Genomic DNA, 27,203 nt, shown 5'->3' with positions numbered 1-27,203 from the left:
GATTGAAGTGAAGAAAACTGGTGCACTGCCTGGGACACTGGACAGGATCATTGAGGGCACTTACCCCGGAAGGTGATTATCTTATCCTAAAAGAAAGACTTTTTCTTTTCAAACTGGTCCTTGACTGTTTTTCATGAGTTGCGAGTTGTGCAGCTCCATCGTTGGAACAAGAGCCTTCCTGTGAGGTTAAAACGGACACAGGGAGAAGACTCCCCTCTGGCTGGTTGTACAGCGGCTTCAATTTCCCAAGGACTTCTTTTTGTTAGCAATGTACCCTTTCGGTCGTCCCATTTTTGAGGAGGAGCAGCCCTTTGCGGCTCCTCGTTAAATTTCCTATGGCCCTGTGTGGTCCTCCTGGTCCCCTGGAGCTAGGATTGTTTTTGTAATAATATGTCTGACTGTTTCTAGGGAGAGGTGTGGCGCCACGGCCAGGGCGACTGACTCCGGAATCTGGGGATCACGGTTCGATCCCCGGCGCCGGCGGCAGATTAGCCCAGCACCATGTGACTCTGGGCAATAGCTTGCTTAATCTTCCTGACGGCCCCCAGCGCCTAGAGACTCTTACGGGTGAGTGTGCGCTTTACAAATGTGGATTTATTATTATTATTATTATTTTAATATTTTCATTAGGAATAATGTTTATTCTGCAGGAGAAGCGTTCTTCTGAGCAGTTGACAAATGTTACTTTGCCCTTTCCTTGAGTATATTAATTGATACTCTAGCCCTCATAAAGGGAACATTGGAAAAGTCTATTGAAAATGTTTTTACATAGCATTGGACTAGATGGTTTTGGGATTTGCTTTCTGCTTGGGGTTGGAAAAATATTGATAATTGTGTTTGTAATAATAGTCATTACTCTCTCCTGCTATCTATATGACCCAATGCTCTGTTCCCTTTGTGCTTCTGTGTATACCTTATATATACCTGCTTAACAATATTTAGAATGAAAAATGCCCACATAGCAATGGATTAAGATATTGATGAATTTATGAGAATAAATGTGCAAAATATTTCCTATGTTCTTTCTAGATCACGGGTACTCATAGTACGGCCCGCGGGCTGCCAGTGGCCCGGCAAGCCTTCTTTGGCGGCCCGCGGACCTTGCAGACATCGTACCTGTGGTTTTAAAAAAAATATATCAAAAGTGTCAGCAAACACTACCTGTTGCAGCAGCGCGGACTCTGCTCTATGGGGGCTGGGCGATTCCAGTGATTGTCAAAGTGGAGATGCAGGGGCACTAAGAAGACAAAGCTTTATTAAAATGTAAATGGTCTTTTAAAGACCTGTGAAGCACTCTGGTGCGGCTGTGTGTGTGTGCTGGGGAAGCTGTCTCAGCCCAGACTGATACACACACAGGGTGAGGAGAGGGAGGGAGGGAGGGAGGGAGGGAGACAGGGATGGAGACAGAGAGATGGAGGCGGGAGGGAGGGAGGAAGAGAGGGAGGGAGGGATGGAGACAGAGAGGGAGGGATGGAGACAGAGAGGGAGGGATGGAGACAGAGAGGGAGGGATGGAGACAGAGAGGGAGGGATGGAGACAGAGAGGGAGGGATGGAGACAGAGAGGGAGGGATGGAGACAGAGAGGGAGGGATGGAGACAGGGGGGGGGGGGACACCGGGAGAGGGTGGGAGACAGAGAGGGAGGGAGACAGAGGGAGGGAGACAGAGGGAGGGAGACAGAGGGAGGGAGACACTGGGAAAGGGAGGGAGGGAGACAGAGAGGGAGAGAGACAGAGGGAGGTGGGGAGACAGAGAGGGTGGGGAGACAGAGAGAGGGTGGGGAGACAGAGAGAGGGTGGGGAGACAGAGAGAGGGTGGGGAGACAGAGAGAGGGTGGGGAGACAGAGAGAGGGTGGGAGACAGAGAGAGGGTGGGAGACAGAGAGAGGGTGGGAGACAGAGAGAGGGTGGGAGACAGAGAGAGGGTGGGAGACAGAGAGAGGGTGGGAGACAGAGAGAGGGTGGGAGACAGAGAGAGGGTGGGAGACAGAGAGAGGGTGGGAGACAGAGAGAGGGTGGGAGACAGAGAGAGGGTGGGAGACAGAGAGAGGGTGGGAGACAGAGAGAGGGTGGGAGACAGAGAGAGGGTGGGAGACAGAGAGAGGGTGGGAGACAGAGAGAGGGTGGGAGACAGAGAGAGGGTGGGAGACAGAGAGAGGGTGGGAGACAGAGAGAGGGTGGGAGACAGAGAGAGGGTGGGAGACAGAGGGTGGGAGACAGAGGGTGGGAGACAGAGGGTGGGAGACAGAGGGTGGGAGACAGAGGGTGGGAGACAGAGGGTGGGAGACAGAGGGTGGGAGACAGAGGGTGGGAGACAGAGGGTGGGAGACAGAGGGTGGGAGACAGAGGGTGGGAGACAGAGGGTGGGAGACAGAGGGTGGGAGACAGAGGGTGGGAGACAGAGGGTGGGAGACAGAGGGTGGGAGACAGAGGGTGGGAGACAGAGGGTGGGAGACAGAGGGTGGGAGACAGAGGGTGGGAGACAGAGGGTGGGAGACAGAGGGTGGGAGACAGAGGGTGGGAGACAGAGGGTGGGAGACAGAGGGTGGGAGACAGAGGGTGGGAGACAGAGAGGGTGGGAGACAGAGAGGGTGGGAGACAGAGAGGGTGGGAGACAGAGAGGGTGGGAGACAGAGAGGGTGGGAGACAGAGAGGGTGGGAGACAGAGAGGGTGGGAGACAGAGAGGGTGGGAGACAGAGGGTGGGAGACAGAGAGGGTGGGAGACAGAGAGGGTGGGAGACAGAGAGGGTGGGAGACAGAGAGGGTGGGAGACATAGGGAGGAAGGGAGACATAGGGAGGAAGGGAGACAGAGGGAAGAAGGGAGACAGAGGGAAGAAGGGAGACAGAGGGAAGAAGGGAGACAGAGGGAAGAAGGGAGACAGAGGCAGGGAGACAGAGGGAGGGAGATAGAGAGGGAGGGAGGGAGGGAGAGAGAGAATGAGGGAGACAGAGGGAGGGCGAGATAGAGGGAGGGAGAGAGGGGGAGGGAGACAGTGAGTAAAATAGAGAGAGAGGGGGAGGGAGACAGTGAGTAAGATAGACAGAGAGAGAGCGAGATAGAGGGGGAAAGAGAGAGCGAGATAGAGAGAGAAAGAGATTTGTGTATGCCGGGTCTGGTGGCTCAGTGGATGAAGGCGTCTGCTGCAGGGACCTGTGTTCAACCTCATGGTCACATTTTTTTTGCTTTAGCCCCGCCCCTCCCCCTCTGACCCCGCCCCCATTGGTGATGCCCTCGGCCACAAACCCCAGTGTAAATTTGGCCCCCAAGAGAAAGTTTGTAAGTACCCATGTTCTAGGTCATAGGGATGTCTTTAGTTCATGCTAAAAGGACTATCTGTTAAAGATTGTAGGAATTGCTGTTAGCATGAGCTAAAAGCCATTTTGTTCTTGGCAGCCATTTTAGTTAATCATGTGCTTTCTCCCTCTTCCAGAACCTTGCACATGCTCAGAAAGACATAGCTGGTAGAATGCACCGGCTCCTAGTGTAGAACTGTTAGGCTATTCTTACTGAGATAAGCAGTTTAGTCTCTCGTCCCACTGGCGTCACTCCTGACTAAGCAATTCTTATGCATCCATACATGCATTTGTGTGCACATTTGTACTGCCTCTTTTCTGAGCCTTCATGCTAACTAAGCAATAAACTGGCCATGCAAGGCCCCTGTTCTCTGTACTCCTTAGACTGTCTCCTACAGTGGCTTGAGGGTACTGTATGACGCAGTCTCCCTCATGTGAGGTTAATAAATACGTTTTCTTGATATTACAGCTTCCGTGCCAATCTCTTCTTCGTTGGTTTTAAGGACCAGGTGTATCAGTGAACCCCTAAGAAGGTTTTTATTTCTTCACAGCAGTGCCAAGTAGAGCAGTGCTCCAAGCCCAGCAGTGCCTGGTATAAAAGCACCCAACTCATTAAGCTACAGTACAGCTGTGTTAATACACAATGCTTCAATCTCGATGTCCTACCCTCCCCTCTGGTGTTTGGAAGGACCCGGTAGCAAGTCATGTGACCAAACGGAGGAGCTCGGCCAAAAGGCTGTAGTTCTGGTTTCTAGATGCACTTTGTTCCTTTTGACGGCCCAGGGAATGTTTGGCATCTCCCTTCCCCATAGATGGGTATGGCCATCTTTTGCGCTGCACATACCCATACTTCAGGGCCAGAGTTGTGCTGTTAGTAGGAGTACCAGTACTCAAATTGCCCAAGAAGTAGTTCTGGTACGCGGGGAGAAAATTGAAAAGGGCCGGTACTCAGTACCGGTGAGTATAGGCCCATTTAAAGCACTGCTCAACTATATGAAGTGCTTGTTGGTTTGGTAAAGATGAGTCACCAAAATCGGCGGAACTGCCCTCAGAGGCCTTTTGGTAAGCTGTTCATCAATGTGAGAAAAGGCAGGAAGACCTTTGCAACTAAAGAAAATGGGGCGGGGCCAAACGAGCAGAGCTTGTAGATGATTTTGGGCAGAAACTTTTTCTGCAGCACCAAAAAAACTTGTATGGAACATGCTGGCATCTGCACCCAGAGTTACTCTTCAATACAAAGATTTAACGTCTTCAATAACCCTAAACACTTATGATGCATTAGGAGCATATGCGTTTTGTAAACACTTACACTCATTGGCTGGACACAAGATGTACAAAATTATGTAACTACGGTAGACAAGTAATATGGTAGTTAACCGCCACTATGTAAATTATAAAAAAAACTAACGCACTCACTGGCTGATTTCAAACAAGGAAAACTGTTTCACAGATGGAGACTCACCAAAGAATTGGTGTAAAAGGCATAAAGCTGTAATGCTTGGAAATTTGCCAACCTTGATGAATCAGAAGGATTTAAGCTGACTTGCTGACACGCTCACCAATAAAAGGTGTTCTGCAAAACTGAAAATGTGTACTTGCATGCAAAAAGATGGTAGGGTTTAAAAACATTCAAGAGTGGAAAGCTAGATAAAAATAAAAATATTTTAAAAAGTGGAAGGAAAACATAACTGTTTTTCATATGGGCAAAAACAGAACACATCAAACAACAACCACCAACGTCTTAGCAACACATCTGAATGGTACCCCTATGAACACAATGTAATCAGTACGCTCAAGGAACTCAACAAGCCAATGAAGAGTTATATGAAAAAAACATATAGAGAACAGACTTAATTAACAATGCAAACAGCACTTTGGGCATCGCAAGGGGTAGGAAAGTGCTACATATTTTAAAGTACCTGGTTCCCCTTTTGTGACTAGAGGACTAAAAAGTCTGCAACGTTGCAATAAAACCAAACATTTAACTGTGCAGGTTACAAATTGCTTAGTAGCTTGTCTAACACCCTGACTGTAACATTAAATTGAAGAGGAGTGGTCTCCCCCTGCTTCAGGCAACATAAGTCAAATCACCATTACTATCAGGAACTGAAAGTGCTCTTGCTATTTAGAAAACATCTGTTCATATTTTATTTATATTCTACTTCAAATTTTCAAAGCTACAAAATGTCAGGGGAACACATGTTTTTCTACTTTTCTAAGACATTTTAAAACAAAATATTACTGGCATTAAATCAATTACACATTTCTGATAAGAGTTCTTAAAGTAAAATTTCAATAAGAGGGGGAATAGTCACAATGAGTATAATTTTTACAATATAAAACAATGGTGGTTTTACAGATGTACAGTAGTTACTGATGAGCATGAAGTGAATTCACAAAAAATAGCATGAATGCTTTTTTTGGATTGTCTTTTTTTGTTTTTACAAGTGACAGTTCAGGCACAAAAAAGAAAAATGCATTTCCAGTAGGAGGGTTCATTAAAAAAGTGAGCGTTTCGTCAGTGTTTGCTTTTTTTCGACTTCTTGTGTGGTCTGTGTGGTGATCTGGATGGTGATCTGGACTTTTTCCCAGACTTCTTAGGTGTTCTGGATCGAGACCTTCTTGACCTTTTTGGTGTTCTAGAAGAAGATGGTGATCTGTGGAAAAACCCCAAAATATTTACTTGTGCCACAGACAGAAAAAAATTGTTTTACTTTACAAGAGTATATAAAGCACCCACCACTGCCCAATATTTGTTATTTATATTTTTTACCCACTTTCTGACATGCGGAAAGGAGCATTGCAGAGATAAATGCAACACAATTGACGTTTGCATATCATGGGATCTTATAATCATGTCACTATAGAGGACGGTGAGGAATATGTGGAAATATTTTTTATCCACCTGAAAAACGAGTTACTTACCTTCAGTAACATGCTTTCAGTGGGATAAATGAACTGCATATTTTTCACCTTAAAATACTCCCAGTTTTCAGACTTGATCTGGAGACTATCATAACATAGCCCCCCGCCTGCTGCTATGTGGCATTTTGTTGCTCAGTGCTGACTTCACACCACTCCAGAAGTGATAGAGCGGAGCCATACATTAGTGCCACCCCTGCATGCTGATGTCAGTTTTGCATCCTTTCCCATTCCACAATCTCGGAAGCAGAGTGTGGACAATTGTTGGTAGCAGTGTGCTGAATAGAAGCATGGGCCCATTTTAGATGTTAAAAAGAGGCCACTCCACAGAAAGTGGGGTGGAAGGGCTATAAAGTATCTTCAGTCAGACAGAGTATCAACTAGAAGAACAAGTTACTTATCTTTGGTCACGTTTTCTTGTAGAGACTAACTGCAGATTCCTCACCTTAGAACAGGGTTCTCCAAAGTCGGTCCTGGAGGGCTGGTTCTATGTGAAATTTTGAAGAAACCTCCATTTATCTAAATAGGGATATGTTAAAATTCTGGCACGGATCTGGACCACTAGGACCGACTTTGGAGAATACAGCCTTAGAATATTCCCCAGGTGTCAGACCGGATTCAGAAATCTTGAGCAGTACCTCTGCATGCTGGCGGTGGCGATCGGCTCTGCGCTGACAGTGACATGCGTGGGCCTATATAGCCACCACCGAAGCTTGCGGACACCTGTTTCTTTAGTGACTATTTCCACACTAAAAACACTGAGCTACGTCAGAATGATTGTTTGACCAGTGTGCAGATTGCTAGAACAAAGAGCCGGGTTCGCAGAACAGGGAGGATGGGAGAGTCACTGAGGAATCTGTAGTTACAGTCTGTACCTGAAAAAGCGTTTATACTGAAGGTAATTAACTTGTTCTTCTGATAGAGACTTCTAACTGCAGACTACTCACTTTAGAATAGATACCCAAGCAACACCTCACTGGAGGTGGGTCTGCAAACTAGCTCAAACCAGAAAATCTAGAGGGATCAAATGGTCAAAACGCCAGTCTTGATGGCCCTGTCCAAGCAGTAGTGCTTCATGAATGTGTGGAGGGATGTGACCGTAGAAGCTTGGCAGATATCCAGGACAGGCGCCCAACGTGCTAAAGCATGAGTAGGGGCCTTGGCTATGGAGGAATTGGCCCACAAGGCCACAGGAGGTTGCTTTTTAGCTAGTGCTTAGAAGATGTGGTTGCTTTTTAGCTAGTGCTTAGAAGACGGTAATACAAAGTACAATCTGTCAAGAGATGTTTCACTTCTGCACTGCCTTGCTTTTTTACGCTCCTGTGATTTCGATAAAAAGTTGATTGTCCACTCCGTGGTCTTTGGTGGGATCAATGTGAAAGGACAGCATTCTTTTTATTGATCCAAACAGTGGAGTCACTTCTCTTTCTTGGAAGGATGAGGTGGAGTTAAGAATTTCAGCGAAGTGATGTTTTGGTTAACATGGAAAGAGGTCACCACCTTCTGAAGAGACAAGAGTCTGAAAAACCAGTTTGTCTGGGTAAAAGCTAGGGTACAGAGGGTTAAATTAAAGTGTTTGAAACTCACCAACACTTCTGGCTGATATTATGACAACTATGAAGGCCGTCTTAAGATTTAAGAATCTGAGCAGACAGCAATGCTGAGGTTTGAACGGGGAGCCCATGAGAAATGTTAGGACCAAATTAAGTTCCCAATGGGGCATGATAAAAGGGGTAAGAGGTAACAAATGTTGCAAGCTCTTAGGACGTAGTTGAAGTGGTCCCCCCCACCCATTAGCCTCTCTGGTTACCCAAGAGGAGTCGTTATCAATCTTAGCACTCCCTAGTGTTATTGGGTTCACAGAGACAGTCCCTTTCGCCCCCGGCTCTAGAATTATGAGTTGGAATATTGCCGGTTGGCGACAGAAGGTGTCGTCTCTCGGTTGGAGGGAATCCATCTCCAAGTTTGACATCCTCTGCCTACAAGAGACCTGGTCTACGATAGATATTTACTTCGATGGCTTTGCGTCCTATAACTGTCCAGCGCAAGAGTCTATTATGGGTAGGGCAAAAGGCGGGCTCGTAACCCTACTGTCTGTCAACTTCCCAGTACGTGTGAAATCCCATTCTATTGTGGGGTTCCTTTCACAAATACTATGGTTGGAACAAAAAGGGGGCCGTGATACCTTGTTAATTAATCACTACAATAATATGTTTGATGCCACTAGTACCCGTGTTGTAAATGAACTTGAGTCAGCTGTCAGGAAAATTTGTAGGGATATTCATAATCCTTATGATATTGTCTGGGGAGGGGACTTCAATATTCGAATCTGTCCCTACTCATTCACAAATGTATGTGGGTTTGATGGGATTAATGGAGGGGATCGGGCCCATTTCATTCATACACCCTATGGCGACTCCCTTAATACCCTTTTGTTAAATTTTGATTTGTTAATCATTCAACCTGCTGTGGATAAAGAGGGCAATATTGTGCCGACTTTCGTAGGGAGGAACGCCGCCACCGTTATAGATCATCTGCTGATCTCGGTGCATATCGCTCCACTCTGTGCCGTTCCTACCATTGTTGATTTTGGTCTTAGTGATCACAATGCCATTACTATGTCGACTTCTATCTGGGGGACTATGCCCACACTTAAGCGTAGGATTCTTGATGAAATTACCCCTTGCAGGCAAAATGGTATTAGGATCAAATGGTGTGGGGATAACTCTGATAAACTGTTGTGGAAAATAGTGGGAGCAGGCTCTGAAGAGTTATTCCGCTGCCTTGATGATGATGCTGCCCCTTGGTGTATTATCGCCGATTTTGAAAAACTCGGCGAAATAATTAAAAGGTCCCTCACCATCACTAAGGGTATATCAAAGAGGGCATCGGTAGGTTGGTTTGACAGAGCCTGTACGAACTCATTACAAGAACTAAAGAGGGCACTGTCAAGCCACCCTAGAAACAGGGAAGCCGTTATGCATCTCAGGGAAGCTACAAAAACCAGCTAACCCGTAGAAAACTGGAGCTTAGGGAGGAAGCTTGGGACAACCTGACTAAAGCGGCGGAGCTGCGTGACAGTAAGTTATTCTGGAGTACTGTTAACAGACCATTCCTCCAAAAGGAGGAATTTCCAGTTTTAACAGCCCAGGTTAGTGAGGACAACTGGGTCCAATATTTTACAGGAATTTTCGATCCGACCAGAGAGGATCATGATAGTTCAAGTGCTGTTATCTTAGGATCTATACAACCTCTGGGGATTACACTTTCTGAAGTTGATAATGCTATCCGCACCAGCAAGGGGGGGAAGGCCCCAGGACTGGACGGAGTTCCGGTCGACCTGTATAAGACCGATACGGCGCTTTGGTGCCCCCTCCTGACCCAGGTTTTTAATGCCTCCGTTAGCGATAATACACCTTCCACATGGAGTGAATCCATAATTTTGCCGATTTATAAGAAGGGCGATAGAGGGGAGGCCAAGAACTACTGCCCTATCTCCCTTCTGGATTCTTCGTTAAAAATTATGAGCAGGGTCCTACTGTTACGACTAGAGGAATGGGCTGAAGCCAACAATATCCTTGCGGATTCCCAATTGGGTTCCGTAAGGGTCTTGGCACTATTGAGCAGTGCATTAATTTAGATCTTATCATTGGGAAATATACCAAAGCTAAGCAGGGCTCTTTATTTTTCAGCTTCGCAGACCTCTCTAGTGCCTTTGATCTGGTGGATCATACTCTCCTATGGTCCACCTTACTCGAAATGGGAGCCCCAGCTGCTATAATTCACTTCTTAGCCAGACTATATAACAAGTTGTCAGCACAGATTCGCTTTGGCCTAGCGGGGGAACACACGAAGAAGATTAAGGTTAAATCCGTTACTCTTTTCCCTTTTTATAAATGCTATGGAATCCGACTTGAGGAATGTCCAAGCTGATGCTCCTCAAGTCGAGGGCCAAGCTATCCCGTTACTGCTTTATGCTGGCGATACTGTCTTACTCTCGAGAACTCCGATAGGTCTGCAAAAATTATTGAATCACTTTTATGATTTTATTAAGGGGAGGAAATTAAAAATCAATAATTCTATAACTTTTATTATGGCTTGCGGGAAAAAGGTGAATCAACTTAAATCTTTCCAGTTTAAGGATCATAGAATTGAGGTTGTGGACAAATTCTGTTATCTAGGTATAACTTTTAGCAACAACGGGTCGTGGGCCCCAGAGATACTTAATATTCAGGCTAAGATGGGCAAGGGGTCTTCAGGAGTTTTTCGTTTTGCTTCCAAATTAGGTCGTCGCCGCATTCCTGATATGTTAAATGTCTACCGGCACAGATGTGCCCCGGTTGCTCTTTACGGTTCAGGAGTTTGGGGACATTGGAATCAAGGGGACTTGCAAGTAGCTGAAAATACATTCCTTAAGAGACTCCTTTGCCTCCCCCCCTCGGCATCTACCGAACTGATTCATAAAGAGGTGGGGCTGGAATATCTGACTGACCTAACAGGATTGAGACCACTTACGGTTTGGAGGTCAATCTGGGCCAAGGACGAAACAGTATTTACCAGGCGAATAATACAAGACTGTTTTCGCTTGGACAAAGTCCGCCAGATCCCTTGGTTAAAATATGTCTTAACATCTTATAAGGAAATGTTTGATTTGGATGTTTTTAGTGACCCCGCATGTGCTATCAATATACCTAAACAGGAGGTCAAAAGTGTTTTTCTGGGGAACAAATCTAAAATGCGCCAAGATAAATGTAGTCATTTAACAACTCATGTATTTTATCAATCTAATAATGAGGAAGTTTATGGCATGCCTAAGTATTTAAAAGTAATTACCAAACAGTCTCATCAGTATGTTCTTACAAGGCTGAGATTAGGCATAGTCCATAACCTGGTGGCATTCCCTCGGATGAAATACTATACGTCATCTCCATGCCCGTGTGATGGAACCTCCAAACAGAGCACGATGCACTTTATGCTAATTTTCCCCCTGTATTTGCACCTCCGTCTTTGTTATCTCAAACCTCTTTTTAAGAAACATTGTGTTTACAGTTGCAAACGCCCTGAGATTTTTATTTGCACTTGATACCTCGGATATCTGTTTTTTACTGCAACCTTTATTTTAAAATCAGTGTCCATTAGAAAAAGCCTGGAATTCTAATTTTGCCTTTTATATAATTAACTGCTGCTATGTCTATGGTATTCCTCTCAACTGAACTGTTCAATATCTTGTAATATATTGTAACTCTCTTTTAACAATTTTAACTTGATTGTCTTTTTATATTCTGTGTGCTTTTATGATTGTTTATTGAATAATCGAATAAAGCTTACGAATTGACAAATTGAATTGCAAGCTCTTAAGAAAAAGTGTCATAATGGGTGACAGTGAGGGATGATCAGATACAGCAAGAAAGACAATTTGGCCAAAAGATAACCTTTAACAGTGCCCAAGGTTAGACCTTACTGGGGTAAGGAGAACACAAACAATAATACCTCCAACATGTATGCCAAAAGTGGGCCAACATGACCAGAGGAGCATCAAGCCACAAATCTGTCGTAATAGCATGGGAATATAGTCTTTATGAGGGACACCTGGCTACCAGGTTGACATCACAAATGTTGGCCAGAAGATCAAAGGCATTCAACTGTCGCAACTCAATCTCCATGCATGAAGGTGGAGTGTGTGTAGATTCAGTTCGTGAAGATTTGGAAGTCCTAAGCTACCATCCAGTAGCAGGGTCTAGGGCACACACGACTTCAGCCAACATAAGGATTTCTATTTTCACAAAAAGGTGTTGAGGGGGCCTCCATTCTTTTTTCACAAGAGAAATTAACAGCAATAACAACAATGCCCTATCTCTAATACTGGAAATCTCTTGATGGCTCCTGTTGCCAACAAAACCTGACTTCCTGACAGGTTATGTTGTTCCACCGGGGCAGGTGGTACAAGATCTTGGCGCCAATAGGATGGTCATGTTTGATGGAAGGTTCCCGAAAGTTGCTTGAAGGCTGCGGCAGTTGGAGGGGGAAGGGGGACTTGACAGCGCTCTGGGACTGCCTTCCCCACCCTCTGTGGGATCAGGGAGCCCAGCCATGAAAAGGCTGGGAAGCCTGCTGGGCCCACAGGAGCCCCAGCTGCAACCACAGAAGGGATGAAAGGATTGTTCCTGTGGCCTAGAAGCCAAAGAGAGGCCCATGGTTCTGATGGTTTGTTTAGGGTAAGGGGATTGATCCTGTTAAGGACACCAGAGGCTGAAATCTATATAAGAGCGTACATGCGAATGTGCCTCTGGGACCATGAATTTAAATACATCTTTCATGACCTAGGCTTATATTTATTACCTACGTCGATTTTCTATGAATGAACACAATACTTTTACCAATTTAACAACAATGGTAGATAGACATCGTCTACTTCTCTCTGCTAATGTGGCGATGATCAACACAACACAAATACTACGGAGTGTTCCTTTTCAAGGATGGACTTTACTTCTTTTTCTCAGGATTGCTAAAAACCGAGTATACAAATCATTTTACGTTACTTTTTCTTGATTTAGTACATAGTGTCCTATGCATCCATTTTTCATAAAGGTTTTACAAATGACAAATATCAAAAAACCAGAGCAAGACATATATCAAAATTCTTCCTATTAAGAACTCATACATTTCATACGTCCTACATTATTTTACTACTGTATCTGGATAGACTGAACCCAAATTATCCTCAATAGTCTGTAACTGAATGGTCCAAAGAATAAAACTGTGCTCTGAGTGGTTTACAAGTACACTGCTAATATTTAGACCATCTTATTTCCACTAAACATGAGCTTGAGCTTTCAAATTTTGTAGGGTGATGCTCAGAGTCACGTGAAAAAAGAATTGTGAGTTGTAGTGTAGGTGCCGACGCGTTTCCACCTTCGTGCAAGGGACCGAGAGGATTTCTAGGAAGGTCTTCCTCACGGCTGTGGGTGTGAGTGTAGGACTCGGTGATCTAATGGCCAGGGAGAACTTAATGGAACTTGTCTTGTTGTCAGATTCTTCGCGGCATAAAGGGGATTACATCTTCTTTCTTTTCTTGTATATTCTCAATTATTTCCGTTTTCACTGGATTTTCGGCTGCTGTTCGTTCCGCGAGTGAACGCTCTTCCGAAATTCTTCTTGGAGCTCGCAGTTTGTGGGTTAGTCACATCTGATGGTGGCACAGCTTTCAAAAATCACTCAAACGCAGGTTCAGATTTGTCAGCATATAGGCGGGAGACATCGAAGGCTATGTCGAAAAAGGATGCTTGGACATCCCTCGAGAACCCATTTGACCACAACCAGGTGTGGCGTCCAAGTGCCACCATAGAGACCATGACCGTGCCTAGAGAATCTGTGGTGTTCAATCAATACCTGATGGCGAATTTCGCTGCATCCCAATGGCCAACCAATGCCTTTTTCAGGGAGCAAGGGCAGCAGTGCACAACGAGGCCCATAGGGCATGGGAATATCGGCCCAAGTAGCATGTGGTCTTTACTGACCACAACGCCAAGCTGGCGAAAGAGAAGATTCTCTTCCCAAAAGTGTCCAGCCTCTTGCATTCCTTATCTAGTGGAATGGAAGGGAATGCTTTTGTGTTGACCTCAGCTGTTGAGGCCTGCACAACCAGGCTCTCAGGGGAGGGATGCTAGCAGAGGAAGTCTGGGATGATGTCGATGGACTATCGTGCGGTGCACAGGAGTCCCTGTGCAAAGTTTAGCCCAGGCCCCAGAAGAACGTTTGTGAGGGCCTCATTCACCCTGGGTGAAGCACCTCAGTCAAGACGTTGGTACTTGCCCTAGCAGCTGGCAGCTACCTCTGCTGCCCTACGTATCACAGTTGCAAATGATGCACCTTTCCCCAAAACAGCCACCGGAAAGGCAAGCAGGCCAGAGTCAGGAGAGGTATCTAGACCACTGGCGTCACCCAGCTCCTCATACCAGTTGACTGCTTGGTCTGGGTCCTCCTCAAAGAGTCCATATCCCTTCTTCCACCCACCTCTTCAGGTGGGTAGAGCCGTTCAAGGGTGGCAACTTCAAAGGTGCATACAGCCTGGATGGCAACTGAGTCCTCCTTGAGCGTCACCTCAGACTCTGAAATAGCAATAGGCCCTTTGTTCAGTGGATTGGAAGGACCGGGCCAGGGTGGGAGAAGAATCCATGACGGTGTCCCACCGGATCTGGCGACGGATCCAGAGGGCCTGGCTAGCGCTGTGGGATGAACCAGCCAGTGGAAATCTAGCAAGGTCACCTCTCGGCTCCATGGGGCCCAATGGTGCACCAAGAGGGAGTCGGTGACCCAAAGATGGCATGCAGGGCATTGTAAAATTCATTTAATTGAGTGGGGGTCACTCCAGCTCCAGGGAACTCTGGGAAGTGCGGCCTGCTGCCAGCTCCACAGGTCGAATGTGAGAGCGGTGTCTCTAAGCACACTGCTTGGATGGGGAAGCTGAAGAACAATCAACATCTTGTGCTTCTTGGACTTACCTAGCTTTGAGGAAGATGTTTTGGAGTGGGCAGACGGCAGTGTACAATAATGACTCGGGGAGTGGCCTAGAGATCTCCCTTGGGAGTGGAAACTCTGTGGAGAAGCCAGGAGCTTCAGCGCACGCTCGCAGAGCATCTTGGAGTGCATCGACTTGTACTCGGTGCATGCTTTGGCATCATGGCAACAACCTAAGCAACAGAGACAGACCAAATGGGGATTAGACACAGACATCTATCTGACTTTTTCCACAAGGGTTAAACACCCGTAAGTTTGTTAGGGGACATGTATCTAGCACCCTGGAAGCAAATAGCTCAAAAAGGGTAGACCAAAATGGATCCAGTTTGACGCCTGGAGAATATTCTAAGCTGAGGAATCTGCCATTAGAAGTCTAAACCTGAAAGAGCATTACTGTAGATAACTTGTTCTTCTGATTGACACTTCTCACTGCAGTTTTCTCACCCTAGAACAGATACCAAAACAGGGTCTCCCCAGGATGGAGGGTCTGTGAGTGGGATGAAACCAAAAAGTCTCGTAGTACACAACAGGCAAAATGTCCCTCCCATCAGAGTTGGCTGTCAAGGCAGTAATGCTTCAAGAACATACGAACTGACATCCACATTGCAGCCTGCCACATGTCTAGGACTGCCACACTCTATGTCACTGCAGTGGTAGCGGCCTTAACCTTGGTGGAATGGGCTATCTGGCTCTCAGTAGTACAGTGCTTCGCTAGGTAGACAGTCACCAGAAGCAGGTCTATAACGAAATTCCACCTGTGTTTACATGTGGGTAAGAACAGAATTTGGTGTAAGTGCCCCCTGAGGGTCTCTGTTAGGTCCCTCTTGAATGGTAGTAGGGGACTACATTCTGAACATGTGTTCGAGCTCTGGAGGGCAGGTCCCAGACAAAGGCGCTGTCTTATCAACATCAGTGTTTGGGTCTATACACATCGGAACTAAGCCTGAGCACTTCTTTGGCCAAGGTCGAGACCCATTCAGCTTGGAATTGGGCAGAACTATGGGATCAACATTCTCTTCTGGCGCCAGTGGTGTAAAAGCTGGCATCTATGCAGCAGGACTGGGCCTGGATTTGGCTCCAGAGTCAAAGCTGAACCCGAAGCAGGTTAATGAGACACAGTACGGTGCAGAGGGTGGGTCTGTTGTCCGTAAACCCACTGGAAGCCTGCATGGAACAATGGGGCCCGAAGACACGCCCGAGGGAGCAGGTAGCATGCCGAAGATGTGTAGTATGGCCTCCCTAAACGCCTCAATCTGTTGTGGCATTACTGACAAACCCAGAAATTCTGGGTGCATCAGAAGTCACTGCAGAACACGCTCCCAAATAGGGGAGCAGGAGGATGATAGTGGGTACTTTGGCGTCCTCGTGACACCTCAGACAAAGTGGCACGGCTGAGACAAGGTCCACTTGGACTTTTGCTTCTTTTTTTTTATTTGGACTTACTTGAACACGTGGACTGGGATGATGACCTGTCGCAGGGCTGATCGAGAATGCAGGAACGGCTCTGTGTCCTCAACTTCGGGCAAGAGCAAGCTCTACATGACTTTCTGTGGTGCTTGACAACGCACATCTCTGCTTTGCATTCCCGGATTGCCTTCGCGTTCGTCAGGATGCACTCCGTGCGCACCTTGGAGATGTTCTCAAACACCACAGAGACACTTCGTGGGGTTCTGCTACAGATATTTCTTTGCGACAGCCCTGCAAGGGTAAACCCTGCAGTGTTAGGAGGGAACATGGTCTCTTGCCCACTGGAACAAAAGTTTGGTTGAAAGAAACTTGTCAATTAATGAGGAAAATAGGAGCCAACTTCGGATCCTTATACAAAGGGGGCAGAAATGAAAGCAACAGACCTCAATGCGCTTGATTGGTGCCTATATGAGGCTCCTAGCATAACTTCCGGGACAAAGCTAAACTGCAGCAGTCCTACATAGTACTACCTGCTGGAGCGCAGGGGCTATGTTGAAAAATCTTCCAGATCCAATCCGCACTTGGGGATTACGAATGCATGGGATCTGCAGTTAAAAGTATCCATCAGAAGGAGTCATCAACTAGGTACTGTTGCATGCCCTAAATGTAGTATGACAAAGCACGTCTTGGATGTAGACTATGCAGTTGTTTCTCCCGTTCTGCAGGATGAGGAGAGAGAAGAGCAAAGGAAGGGTGTCGGACTGGTCCACATGAAATGCAGAAGCCACCTTGGGTAAGATGGTGGGCAGGGACAAAGTACTAATTTATGAGGTACAAATCGTGAAAAGTGGATGCACTGAGTATGTATGAAGTTTTAAATCCTACAAAAAGTAGAAGCTGCCACCTACAGAGCGATTTTTCGAATAAGAAGTTAAACCCACCAAATGTGCATCAGCTTAAACAGAGATGTTTTAGAAACAAGTACACAAGTAGCGATTTAAACAACAAAGGTAGAGCAGGAAGACATATGACTAGACAGTGCCACTAGGTATTTGAGCAGAAGCCACCACAAGGCTCTGTTGAGCAAGGCACAACATAAATTGTGAAAGGTCAGGAAAGGCAAGACAAGATTTGAAGAGGTTGATGCCTGTTGACTTGCATCACGGAATGAACTAAATTGAGTCGCCTGCATAAATAGATTCAGGAGATGGCTTGCCAGCAGCCAAGACAACTTCACAGACCTCATCAGGAAGATAAAATGGCTAACTAGGACAACTTAATTCCTCCAAGTGTAGTCGCAGTATTTAGGTACTGGGGTGAAGGGCGCGATTATGCTGCATAAAGAGCATATCTATTATGCATTGGAGAGGCTAGGCTGGCCGAGTGCTAACAGATTGGCAGACCATATACTCTTTGCCAAGTTTGGGCTGATCCGAATCAACTGATCCTCCTGCACCTTCCTTAGTACTCTTAAGAGAAGTGGGATTGGTGGAAACGCATACAGCAGCCCCCGAAACCAGATGCACCATAAGCCATCTTCCAGGGGACCAATCAGAGTCAACTATGTGGCACAAAACTTAGGGCACTTCCCGTTCTGGGCTGTAGCAAAAAGATCCACAAGCGAAAACCCCATACTTGATAAGTTCGCCTCTGTAATTTTCAGGGTGTAACTCTCACTTACGGTCTTCTAGTGGGAGCAATAGAGCATCCGCCTTTCGGCCAAGGAAGTAATGCACCAGTACACTTTCTGGTGCTCAGACTGTAATTACTGATAGTCCGCCGAGAAACATCCTTAGTGTTGCAACCACTGCCTCCTCAAACACCACTGGATGAGTCTTATCAGGATGTACGAAGCCATGAGGCCATGCAGGTGCAAAACCTGAAGAATTGAGATTAAGCTTGATCCTCTGAGGAGAAAGTAAAGAAGGCCTTCATAAGGGCTGTATCAAGAACCACCACAATAAAAGTAATTCACTGTGGTGGACTGAGGTGTGACTTCTGTACTTGATGGTAAAGCCTAGGCCATTGAGAAGAGTCATTGTTACTTGACTAAAATTAGGGACTCTGCTTTTATTAGTCAGGTGCCCAAGCCTAATCTTGATCCCCTGTTACCTGAGAACTATCGTCCCATTTCCCTCCTGCCTTGGCCCGCCAAGGTCACTGAGGCACACGTGAATTCCATCTTGTCCGCCCACCTCTCTCGCAATAATATTCTAGACGAGAGCCAGAATGGGTTTCGGGCACAACACAGCACCGAAACTGCCTTGCTCTTTATGACTGAGCATCTGCGTTCGGTGCTGGATGCGGGGCAGACAGCGGCGCTCCTCTTGTTAGATCTGAGCGCCGCGTTTGACACGGTGTCTCATGACATTCTGATGCGGCGGTTGGTGGAAGTGGGAATTGAGGGGACGGCTCTCCAATGGTTTCGCTCCTTCCTTTCGGACCGGTCTTTTAAAGTGGCTATTCCACCTGGTCAGTCCTCTTTCCATCCATTGGGACTGGGAGTCCCTCAGGGCTCTGCGTTGAGCCCCACTTTGTTCAACTTATATGTGAAACCGCTGGCTGCAGTCGTTAGACAGAGTGGCCTAACCATGACATCGTATGCCGACGACACGCAGCTGGCGGTGACACTCAGTGGGGACCCTGAGGTGACTGCTCCAAGATTCCGTGCAGGACTTATAGCCGTGGCTAACTGGATGCGCATTAACTGTTTACAGTTAAATGCCAAAAAGACCGAGGTCCTGATTCTAGGGAAGCAGGAGGAACTTTGGGGAGATCAGTGGTGGCCTCCAGAATTGGGGGTGACTCCCATCCCAGCTGCCGAAGATAAGAACCTGGGGGTTTGGCTGGATCCTACTCTCTCTTTTACCAGCCACACGAAGAAGATTGCAGCTACTTGCTATGGTATTCTGCGAGGAATGAGACCTGTCCTCAAATTCTTCGACCCCCCCACTCGGCAGCTGGTGGTCCAAGCCTCTATTCTTTCTCGACTGGACTACGGGAGTGCACTGCTGCTTGGAGTGAATCAGGCGGAGGCTACTAGGCTGCAAAGGGTGCAGAATGCTGCGGCACGGGCCATTGTTGGCCTTCCGAGACGTTGTTCTGTCTCTGCAGTCTTGACCTCTCTTCACTGGCTGCCGGTTAGACAGAGAATTAAATTTAAGGCTCTCTGTCTTACATTTAAGATCTTGAAACTCTCCTCTCCCCCAGCTCTTGCGGATCTTGTTTCCCCCTATGTTCCTGCGCGGGCTCTTAGGTCGGAATTTCTTCATCTGGCGATTAAAACCAGGTTCAGACTGACTAGGATGGGAGGTCGTTCCTTTCGTGTTCTGGCGGCAGGACTGTGGAACTCTCTTCCTGTCCATATTCGTGCCCTTAACTGCCTAACTCTCTTCAGGCGCGCCATAAAAACTCATCTGTTTGTCACTGCTAACTGATCCCCTGTCTTTTCAGCTTTGACTTGTTGTGTTGTGACATTTGATCAGGCGCCAGGACGCCCCTTTGCTGGGGCAGCTGTGCGCCCAATAAAAGTTATTAACATAACATAACATAAGTACAGAAATATGTGGACTCTGCTGTCTGCAGCAAAGCTGTCACAACTGGCAGCACTTCCATAAAGGCACATGGAGCTATCATCAGTCTAAGCAGGACTACCGCAAACCAGCAGTGTTTTAGACTTGCAATGTGACTTCAAATAGTGCCTGAGGGGAGGACTAGAAGAGGACAGTAGGCATCTTGGAGATTCAGGGAGACTAACCCATCTCCCGAGTTCAAGGCCAACAGAACCTCTCTCCTGAGATAGAATCCTGAACTTTTCCTACAGGATGAACAGGATGAGAAGGTGAAGATACAGAATAAGTCTCCATCCTTTTTGGGACCAGGAAGTAAAAGGAACAAAATCCTATGTCAGTCTTTTCAGCGAGCATGCCCTGAAAGAATTGGGTGTGTTATAGCGGAGAAGATAGAAAGGTAAGTCCTGGCATAGCAGCTGGATAACCCAGACGTTTGATGTGTCCACCCTCTCCAAAAATAAAAAAAACAGAAGGTTGTGATTTGAGGGGGAGGAGTCGGAACAGTTTTGAGGCAGCAGATGCCACAGTGGTCGGAGGGCACTAGAACTTCTACTTCCGACGCTTTCTTGCCTCAAAAGGAGTGGTACACCAATGGTACACACACATGCAGCTGCTCTATTGTTTAAGTAGTCAGACTTGCAGTGGGAACAGAGAAGGAAAATCTGTGCCAAACCGTTTTTTCAATGGGCATGTAGCCCAGAGGTAGCCACACCCCTAGGTTGCGCAGCCAAGCTCCACACACTAAGAGAGGGGTTCAGCTGTCTTAAGAGTGGGCAGACTAGAGCACTGTGGGATAGCTAGTTGACACTTCACAGGAAGGGAACCAAGTAGCCCATTAACTAGTGACCACGAGGTCACCTAGGGGCACTTTCTTGGCATAATAGAGGCACCCCTGTCCCCAGGGAACTCAGATCTTGTTTGGACGGATGAAGATGACTGAAGAGAGATTAGAGAAAAGGACCGAAAAAGGACTGTCCTGCTGACCTTGGATAAACCAAAGAGGCTGCACCAAAGTTGAACTGCACCTGTTGCTCCTTAGGCTTGTGAAGATAGGACTGTGTATGTGCTGTTTATGGAGAAGTCGTTCTCTGAGCCCAGTCAGAAGCAGAGACGAACAAGTTACTTACCTTCAGTAACGATGTATCAGTAAGAGACATATGTTAGTTATAGATTCCTTACCTTAGAATTACCCCAGGCGTCAGACTGGATCCGGAGAATTTTTTCTCTTAGCGGTACCCCTACACGTCGGTAGGCGGTGTCAGTCGATTCCGCATCCGTCGTCGGCATAGTGTTCGCGGGGATGACATCACTTGTCTATATAGATGCCGCCCCTGCGAGCGGACGTCAGTTCTGACACGACTTTCCATGCCAGAAGCGCAGCGCCATGCAAGACACTGACCACTGGTGCACTAAACTAGGGCCCTGCAAGGGAGTCCCTGTCCCTAGAAGTCTGTTTGTAGAGTGGGGCAGTAAGGAATCTATAACTAACATATGTCTCTTATAGATACATAGTTACCGAAGGTAAGTAACTTGTTAATCTGAAAGAGACTGTTAGTTATAGATTCCTTACCTTAGAATAGATACCCTAGCAATACCAACCCCAGAGAGGGGTCTGCGAACTTAGTTCACACCAGAAATTTCTAGAGGATAGAACTGGCAAGATAGCCGTCTCTCCGGACTTGGCTGTCCAGGCAGTAATGTCTGGTGAACTTGAGCAAGGATGCGCACGTGGCTGCCTGAAAGATGTCGAGGAGTGTAACTCCGCAAGCGAGAGCAGTGGTGGCAGCCGTAGCTCTGGTAGAATGAGCATGGAGTCCCTTTGGAGGTTCTTTTTTCGCCAAATCATAGCAGATTTTTATACAAAGGACAACCCATCTAGAGATGGTCTGTTTTTGAACAGCCCGACCTTTCTTGGCACCCACATAGCCAACAAAGAGTTGATCGTCCACCCGGAAATCTTTTGTGCAATCAAGGTACAAAGATTGTACACGCTTGGTGTCAAGACGGTGGAGTCTCTCCTCCTCTTTGGAAAGGTGTGGAGGGTGGGGAAAAAGGTGGGCAAAGTAATGGTTTGTCCAATGTGAAAGGGCGTTACAACTTTGGGAAGGAACGAAGGCCTTGTCCTAAGCACCACTTTGTCCGGATGCACATAGAAAAATAGGGGGCCTTAGAAGAAAGAGCTTGGAATTCACTCACTCTGCGAGCAGTGATGGCCACAAGGAAAGCGGTCTTCAGAGTGAGGAGCCTGAGAGGACAGTTGTGAAGAGGCTCGAAGGGAGCACACAAGGTACGTTAAGACCAGATTCAAGTCCCTCTGGGGCATTACGAAAGGAGAAGGAGGGAAGAGATGAGTAATGCCCTTGGGGGATCTCTGTACAATAGGGGACTTAAACAAAGACGCCTGATCTGGAAGCCGAAGTAAATGAGAGATGGCCGAAAGATAGCCCTAAAGAGTGCCCAGGGCAGAACCCTGCAGGGCCAAACAAAGAATATACAATAGGACCTCTGAAAGAGGGGCAGAAAGGGGATCCTAACAAATTGCTGTGCACCATGCCACAAACTTATTCTATTGACAGGCATATACTGTCTTAGTGGAGGGAAGCCTGGCTGCAAAGATGACGTTACTGACTCCGGGAGGAAGGTCAAAAGCTGTCAACTGTTGCTGCGCAATTTCCACGCAAGGAGGTGGAGGCTGGACAGGACAGGTTCGGGTGAAAGACCCTCCCCTGCTGCTGTGACAGAAGATCCTCCCGAAGAGGCAGTCTGAGTAGAGGATTAATGGCCATGCTCAAGAGCTCTGGGTACCAGACTCTTCATGCCCATTCCCGAGCCACAAGAATCACTTGGGCCCGGTCGCGCTTGATCTTCTTCAGCACTCTGGGAAGAAGTTGTACAGACGGAAAGGCATACAGAAGGCCGCAGTTCCACTTGCGACGAAAAGCGTTGCCGAGCGAGTGCCGCGTTCAAATGCACAGAATTGCTGACATTGCGCTTCTCTTCGGTGGCGGACAGATCTAACCAAGTCTCTCCACCCCGCTGAAAAAGACCTTACACCACCTCCAAGTGAAGAAGCTATTCGTGATCCACCAGTCACCTGAGTCTGAGTTTGTTCGCCCTGGCGTTCAGGGAACCTGCCAGGTGCTGAACCACCAGTGAAATGCCCTGATGTTCCAGCCATGTCCAGAGCCGAGGACCCTATTGACAGAGTCCACGACCCCACCTCACCCCACCTTGTTTGTTGCAGTACCACATGACGGTGGTGTTGTCTGTGAACACCTGCAAAACTTTCCCTTTGAGAGAGGGAAGGAATGCCTTCAGTGCCAGACGAATCGTCAGGAGCTCCAGCAGGTTGATATGGAGCCCGGACTCCGCTGGAGACCAGACGCCTCTGATCTCGGCCTCTCCCAAATGGCCGCCCAATCCCAGGAGTGACATCTGTCACCACTGTGAGTTCTCGTTGGGGAAGGGAGAGGGATCTACCTCTGACCCAAGCTTTGTTTTTTAGCCACCACTGCAGTTGCTGTGCAGTCCCCTCCGAAATCTGGACGTAGTCGAAAAGATTGCCCTGATGCTGGGCCCCATGGAACTTCAGGTCCCACTGTAGAGCCCACATATGCCATCTGGCATGATCCACTAGCAGGATGCAGGAGGCCATGAGGCTCAGCAGCCTCAGGGTCATTCCCACCGAAATCCGGGATAGAGGCTGAAACATCGGTATCATAGCCCGAATATCCCAGACTCACTGCTCAGGAGGATAAGCCCGAAACTGCACTGCATACAGAACCACTCCATTGAAAGGGATCATTTGAGAGGGGGTCAGGTGTGACTTTGGCACGTTGATAGTGAACCCCAGCGAGTGCAGGAGGTCCGCCGTAGTCTGGAGGTGGGAGAGGACAGCCTAGGGCGAGCCCGCCTTCAACAGCCAGTCGCCGAGATAGGGGAAGATTGGAACCCCTGATCTGCACAGATGAGCTGAGACAACTGCCATCACTTTTGTGAACACCCAAGGGGCGCAGGTAAGGCCAAAGGGGAGCCTGGTGAACTGAAAATGCTTGTGACCTACCGTGAACCGCAGATAACGCCTGTGGGCTGGCAGGATGAGTATGTGAAAATAGGCTTCCTGCCAGTCCAACGCCACTATCCAGTCTCCAGGGTCGAGGGCATACAGGACTTGAGCCAGGGTTAGCATTTTGAACTTCTCCTACCAGAGGAAGCGGTTGAGGCCCTGAGGTCTAGAATTGGACGCAGGCCTTTGTAGCAGGAATAGCAACTATGACCGACTTCTGGAGTAGGAACCCTCTCAATGCCTCCCTTGGCAAAGAGAGACGAAACTTCCTAGCGGAGAAGTGCCAAATGATCCTCGACATGCGATTGACAGATGGTAGCATGGAGGGAGGGAGGGGTAGTCTCTTAGCAGAGGGAGTAGCCCCTTCAGACTATTTGCAAAACCCACCTGTCCGACGTGATGGTCTGTCAGTGGGGGAGGTGATGGCGAATCCTGCCACCAACTGGGTGCTGATGGCTCTGGAAGGTCGGACTAAGAAGGTTTGGAGGCGGCTGCAGGGGTGAAAAGGGTGGACTGGCCCACCCGCTGGCCCAAAGACCCACATCTCTGGGTCCCAAATCCGCAGCCACGCTGAGAGTGGGTAGCTTGCATGACCCGGTGGCTGGTCTGGCTGGACGTATTGGGGTGCCCCTTCCATAGCCACTAAAGGGACGAAAAGCAGACTGAGGTGGACGGGTCTTCGCTGTGAGGCCAAAGGACCTGGCTGTAGCTCGAGAATCCTTAATGCGCCAAAGGCTGCCTTGTCGTCACCAAAAAGGTGACAGCCATCAAAAGCTCATCTAGCTGGTCTGCTAAAGGGTCAGAAGACCGCTCCCAATCCTCATCACCACCCTCCGGGCGATACGGAACACCTGGGATGAACAAGCAAACGAAATTACCCTACCGTGTCGGATTCTACGTCAGCTGACGTTGGTCTGGGTCCATCTCAGGGATGAGGATGGGCATGCCAGGGGCACAGTCGGGGACGTTGTCACCAGGGAAGGTCGACCAGCATCCAAACCGGATCCAGGCCTGGATCCATGGGGGCCCTCCGGTGCTGGAATCAAAGGCCCAGGGCCCACAACCGGCTCCGAGGAGCAGGAAGGCGCACCAACTGAATCGGGTTGCTGAAACACACGGTGGAGGGCGTAGTAGAACGTACGAAGCTGGGCAGGGGATGCTCTGGCTCCCGGAAATGGGGGGAGGCTCGGAGTCATCCCTGAATCAGGCGCAGAGACGGAGCCGTAGAGTGACGACGCTCCGGGTCCCGCATCGCGTCAGCCAACCAGGTGAAGGCATAGAGCAATGGTGCTTCTTCACATGCTTCGACTTACCCGAAGAGTGCGAAGACTTGGACGAGTGTGATGGCTCCGCGACCGGTCACGAGACTTTACCCTCAAGCGAGACCGGGAGTGACGCCGAGTGGACTGCCGAGCATCCAAAAGCTTTCGGGACCGTTCCCACAAAGACTTCGGATTCATGGCCTGACAGTCGGAGCACAACTTAAGGTCGTGGTCGCGCTCCAGGCACCAGAGGCACACGAGGTGGGGATACGTCACAGCCATCAGTTTGCGACAGGAGTCAAAAGGCTTGTAGCCAGTCCGACCATGGGACATTCCTTGCGCAACAGGAGTCGAAGACTCGAAAAAGATGTTGACAAAAGTCGAATAAATCTAGTCAAAAAATTACTAAGGGGCAAGCTCTCCCCAGATCTGCACTAGGCTGGTGTGGAAAAAGAAAGAACTGATGTCAGCACGCAGGGGCTGCGTCTGTATAGACACCACGACGACATGCTGGCGAACACAATGCCAATGATGGACACGGAGTCGAGCAACGCCACCTACCGATACGCAGGGGTTCTCCGGATCCAGTTTGACACCTGCGGGTAATTCTAGGGTAAGAAATCTATAACTAACAGACTCTTTCAGATTCCAAGACTGTGTCAGCTGTTTCGCAGCACAGGGCCACAAAAGCTGAGCTGGTGACCCAGATCACTGGATCATCGCTCTTAGTTGTAGCGCAGCCTGAGAGACCGAGCCTTGACCCCTAAAAGTTACCCCAGAGTCTTTTTAGTGTTTATTTGCTCCCACCAGGAGGCTGTTGCAGTAGTCCAGGCACGATAGGATCAGTGCCAACACAACCATCTTCATTGCAGTAAGGGGAATTAAGTAAAATTATTTTTTTATGACTTGATAAGTTTGAAGCAGGTCCCTGCCACTGTCGTACAAGTTACTTACCTTCGGTAACGATGTATCTGGTACAGACGATTCTAGCCGCAGATTCCGTAACGTAGAATTATCCCCAGGCGTGAGACTGGAGCCGAAATTTCTTTTCTTTTCCCCAGCATCTCTGCGCGCCGGGGGGCGATACTGCATGACTCCGCCCCGACGTTGTCCGCACGGCGAGATGTCAGCGAGGTCACATAAGCCCCACCCCGGTGCGCAGACATCAATTTTCTTCGGAGAACTTTTCCGCGCCACAACGCGGAGCCATCACAAACAAAAACTGAGAATATGGGAACAGTGTGCGGAGTAGCAGATAAACAGAAAGGAAAGAAGCGAATGGAGGGGAACACCCCATTCGGGAAAAAGCCAGGCACTGTGGCACCGAAAACCATAGAAGGGAAAAGCACAGCCACTGCAAAGCAACCCTGCAAGCAAATACAACATTCTCCCTGGAGACAGAAAAAAGCATATCAAAAACTGTGCAGCAGACGAAAGAAGCCTGCAACCACAGTTCATTAACAGTGAAGGACAGAAGAATAAAGATAATTTACCCCAAGACAACACCCCCAAGGAGAGTCGCGTCCTCTGAAAGGAGCCAAGACTGAGGCCCAGTCAAGAGACCCCAACTCAGAGGACTGCACATGAGTCAGAAACTCCAAACCGGGAAAACGGGGAAAAATATGAAGAGGCCCCACACTGGAAACACCAGAATGTAGGGATGCAGGAGCACCCATGAACCTACCAGTCAAGGACCAAAAAGAGGGGAAAGGATGTAAACCCACCAAACAAGCATCCCGCTAGGGAGGAGTGAAATAGGACACTCGCAGAAGACAAAGCACCCAGAGGCAGGCGAGTGCGGAAGAGCAAGCTAAGGGCCCTCGCAGAACGGGGAGGAAGGAGGGGTCGTGAAGGACTCTGCGGCTAGAATTGTCTCTACCAGATACATCGTTACCAAAGGTAAGTAACTTGTACATCTGATAGAGACTACTAGCAGCAGATTCCTTAATGTAGAATAGATACCCTAGCCATACCCACAGGGAAGGAGGGTCTGCGAGAGGACCCCACCAGCCTGGACATAACAGAAGGCCCCATAGGGGACGAGTCCGACGGACAGGGCGAGGAGCCCTGTCCCCCCAGGCAAGGGGAACCCCTACAGTCAAAACACCACCGATCCCAAGGGGGATGCGGGAAGAAGAAAGGAAGAGGAAGCCCATTCACACT

General features: G+C 48.2%; 1 protein-coding gene across 3 annotated transcripts in view; it reads right to left on the bottom strand.

Moving 5' to 3' along the window:
* Nucleotides 1-5,418: 5,418 nt before the first annotated feature.
* The window catches only part of U2SURP (U2 snRNP associated SURP domain containing), an 878,864-nt gene continuing 857,079 nt past the window's right edge, over nucleotides 5,419-27,203 (bottom strand). For all 3 annotated transcript variants that reach the window (XM_078666425.1, XM_078666427.1, XM_078666426.1), the window contains one exon: nucleotides 5,419-5,951. In XM_078666425.1, coding sequence (XP_078522551.1) covers nucleotides 5,813-5,951 — 139 coding nt within the window. In that variant the 3' untranslated portion in view covers nucleotides 5,419-5,812. The remainder of the gene's footprint in view (nucleotides 5,952-27,203) is intronic.

Source organism: Lissotriton helveticus, chromosome 11, assembly GCF_964261635.1.
Source record: "Lissotriton helveticus chromosome 11, aLisHel1.1, whole genome shotgun sequence".
NCBI classification, from domain to species: Eukaryota; Metazoa; Chordata; class Amphibia; order Caudata; family Salamandridae; genus Lissotriton; species Lissotriton helveticus.
This window is presented reverse-complemented; position numbering and strand designations above follow the sequence as displayed.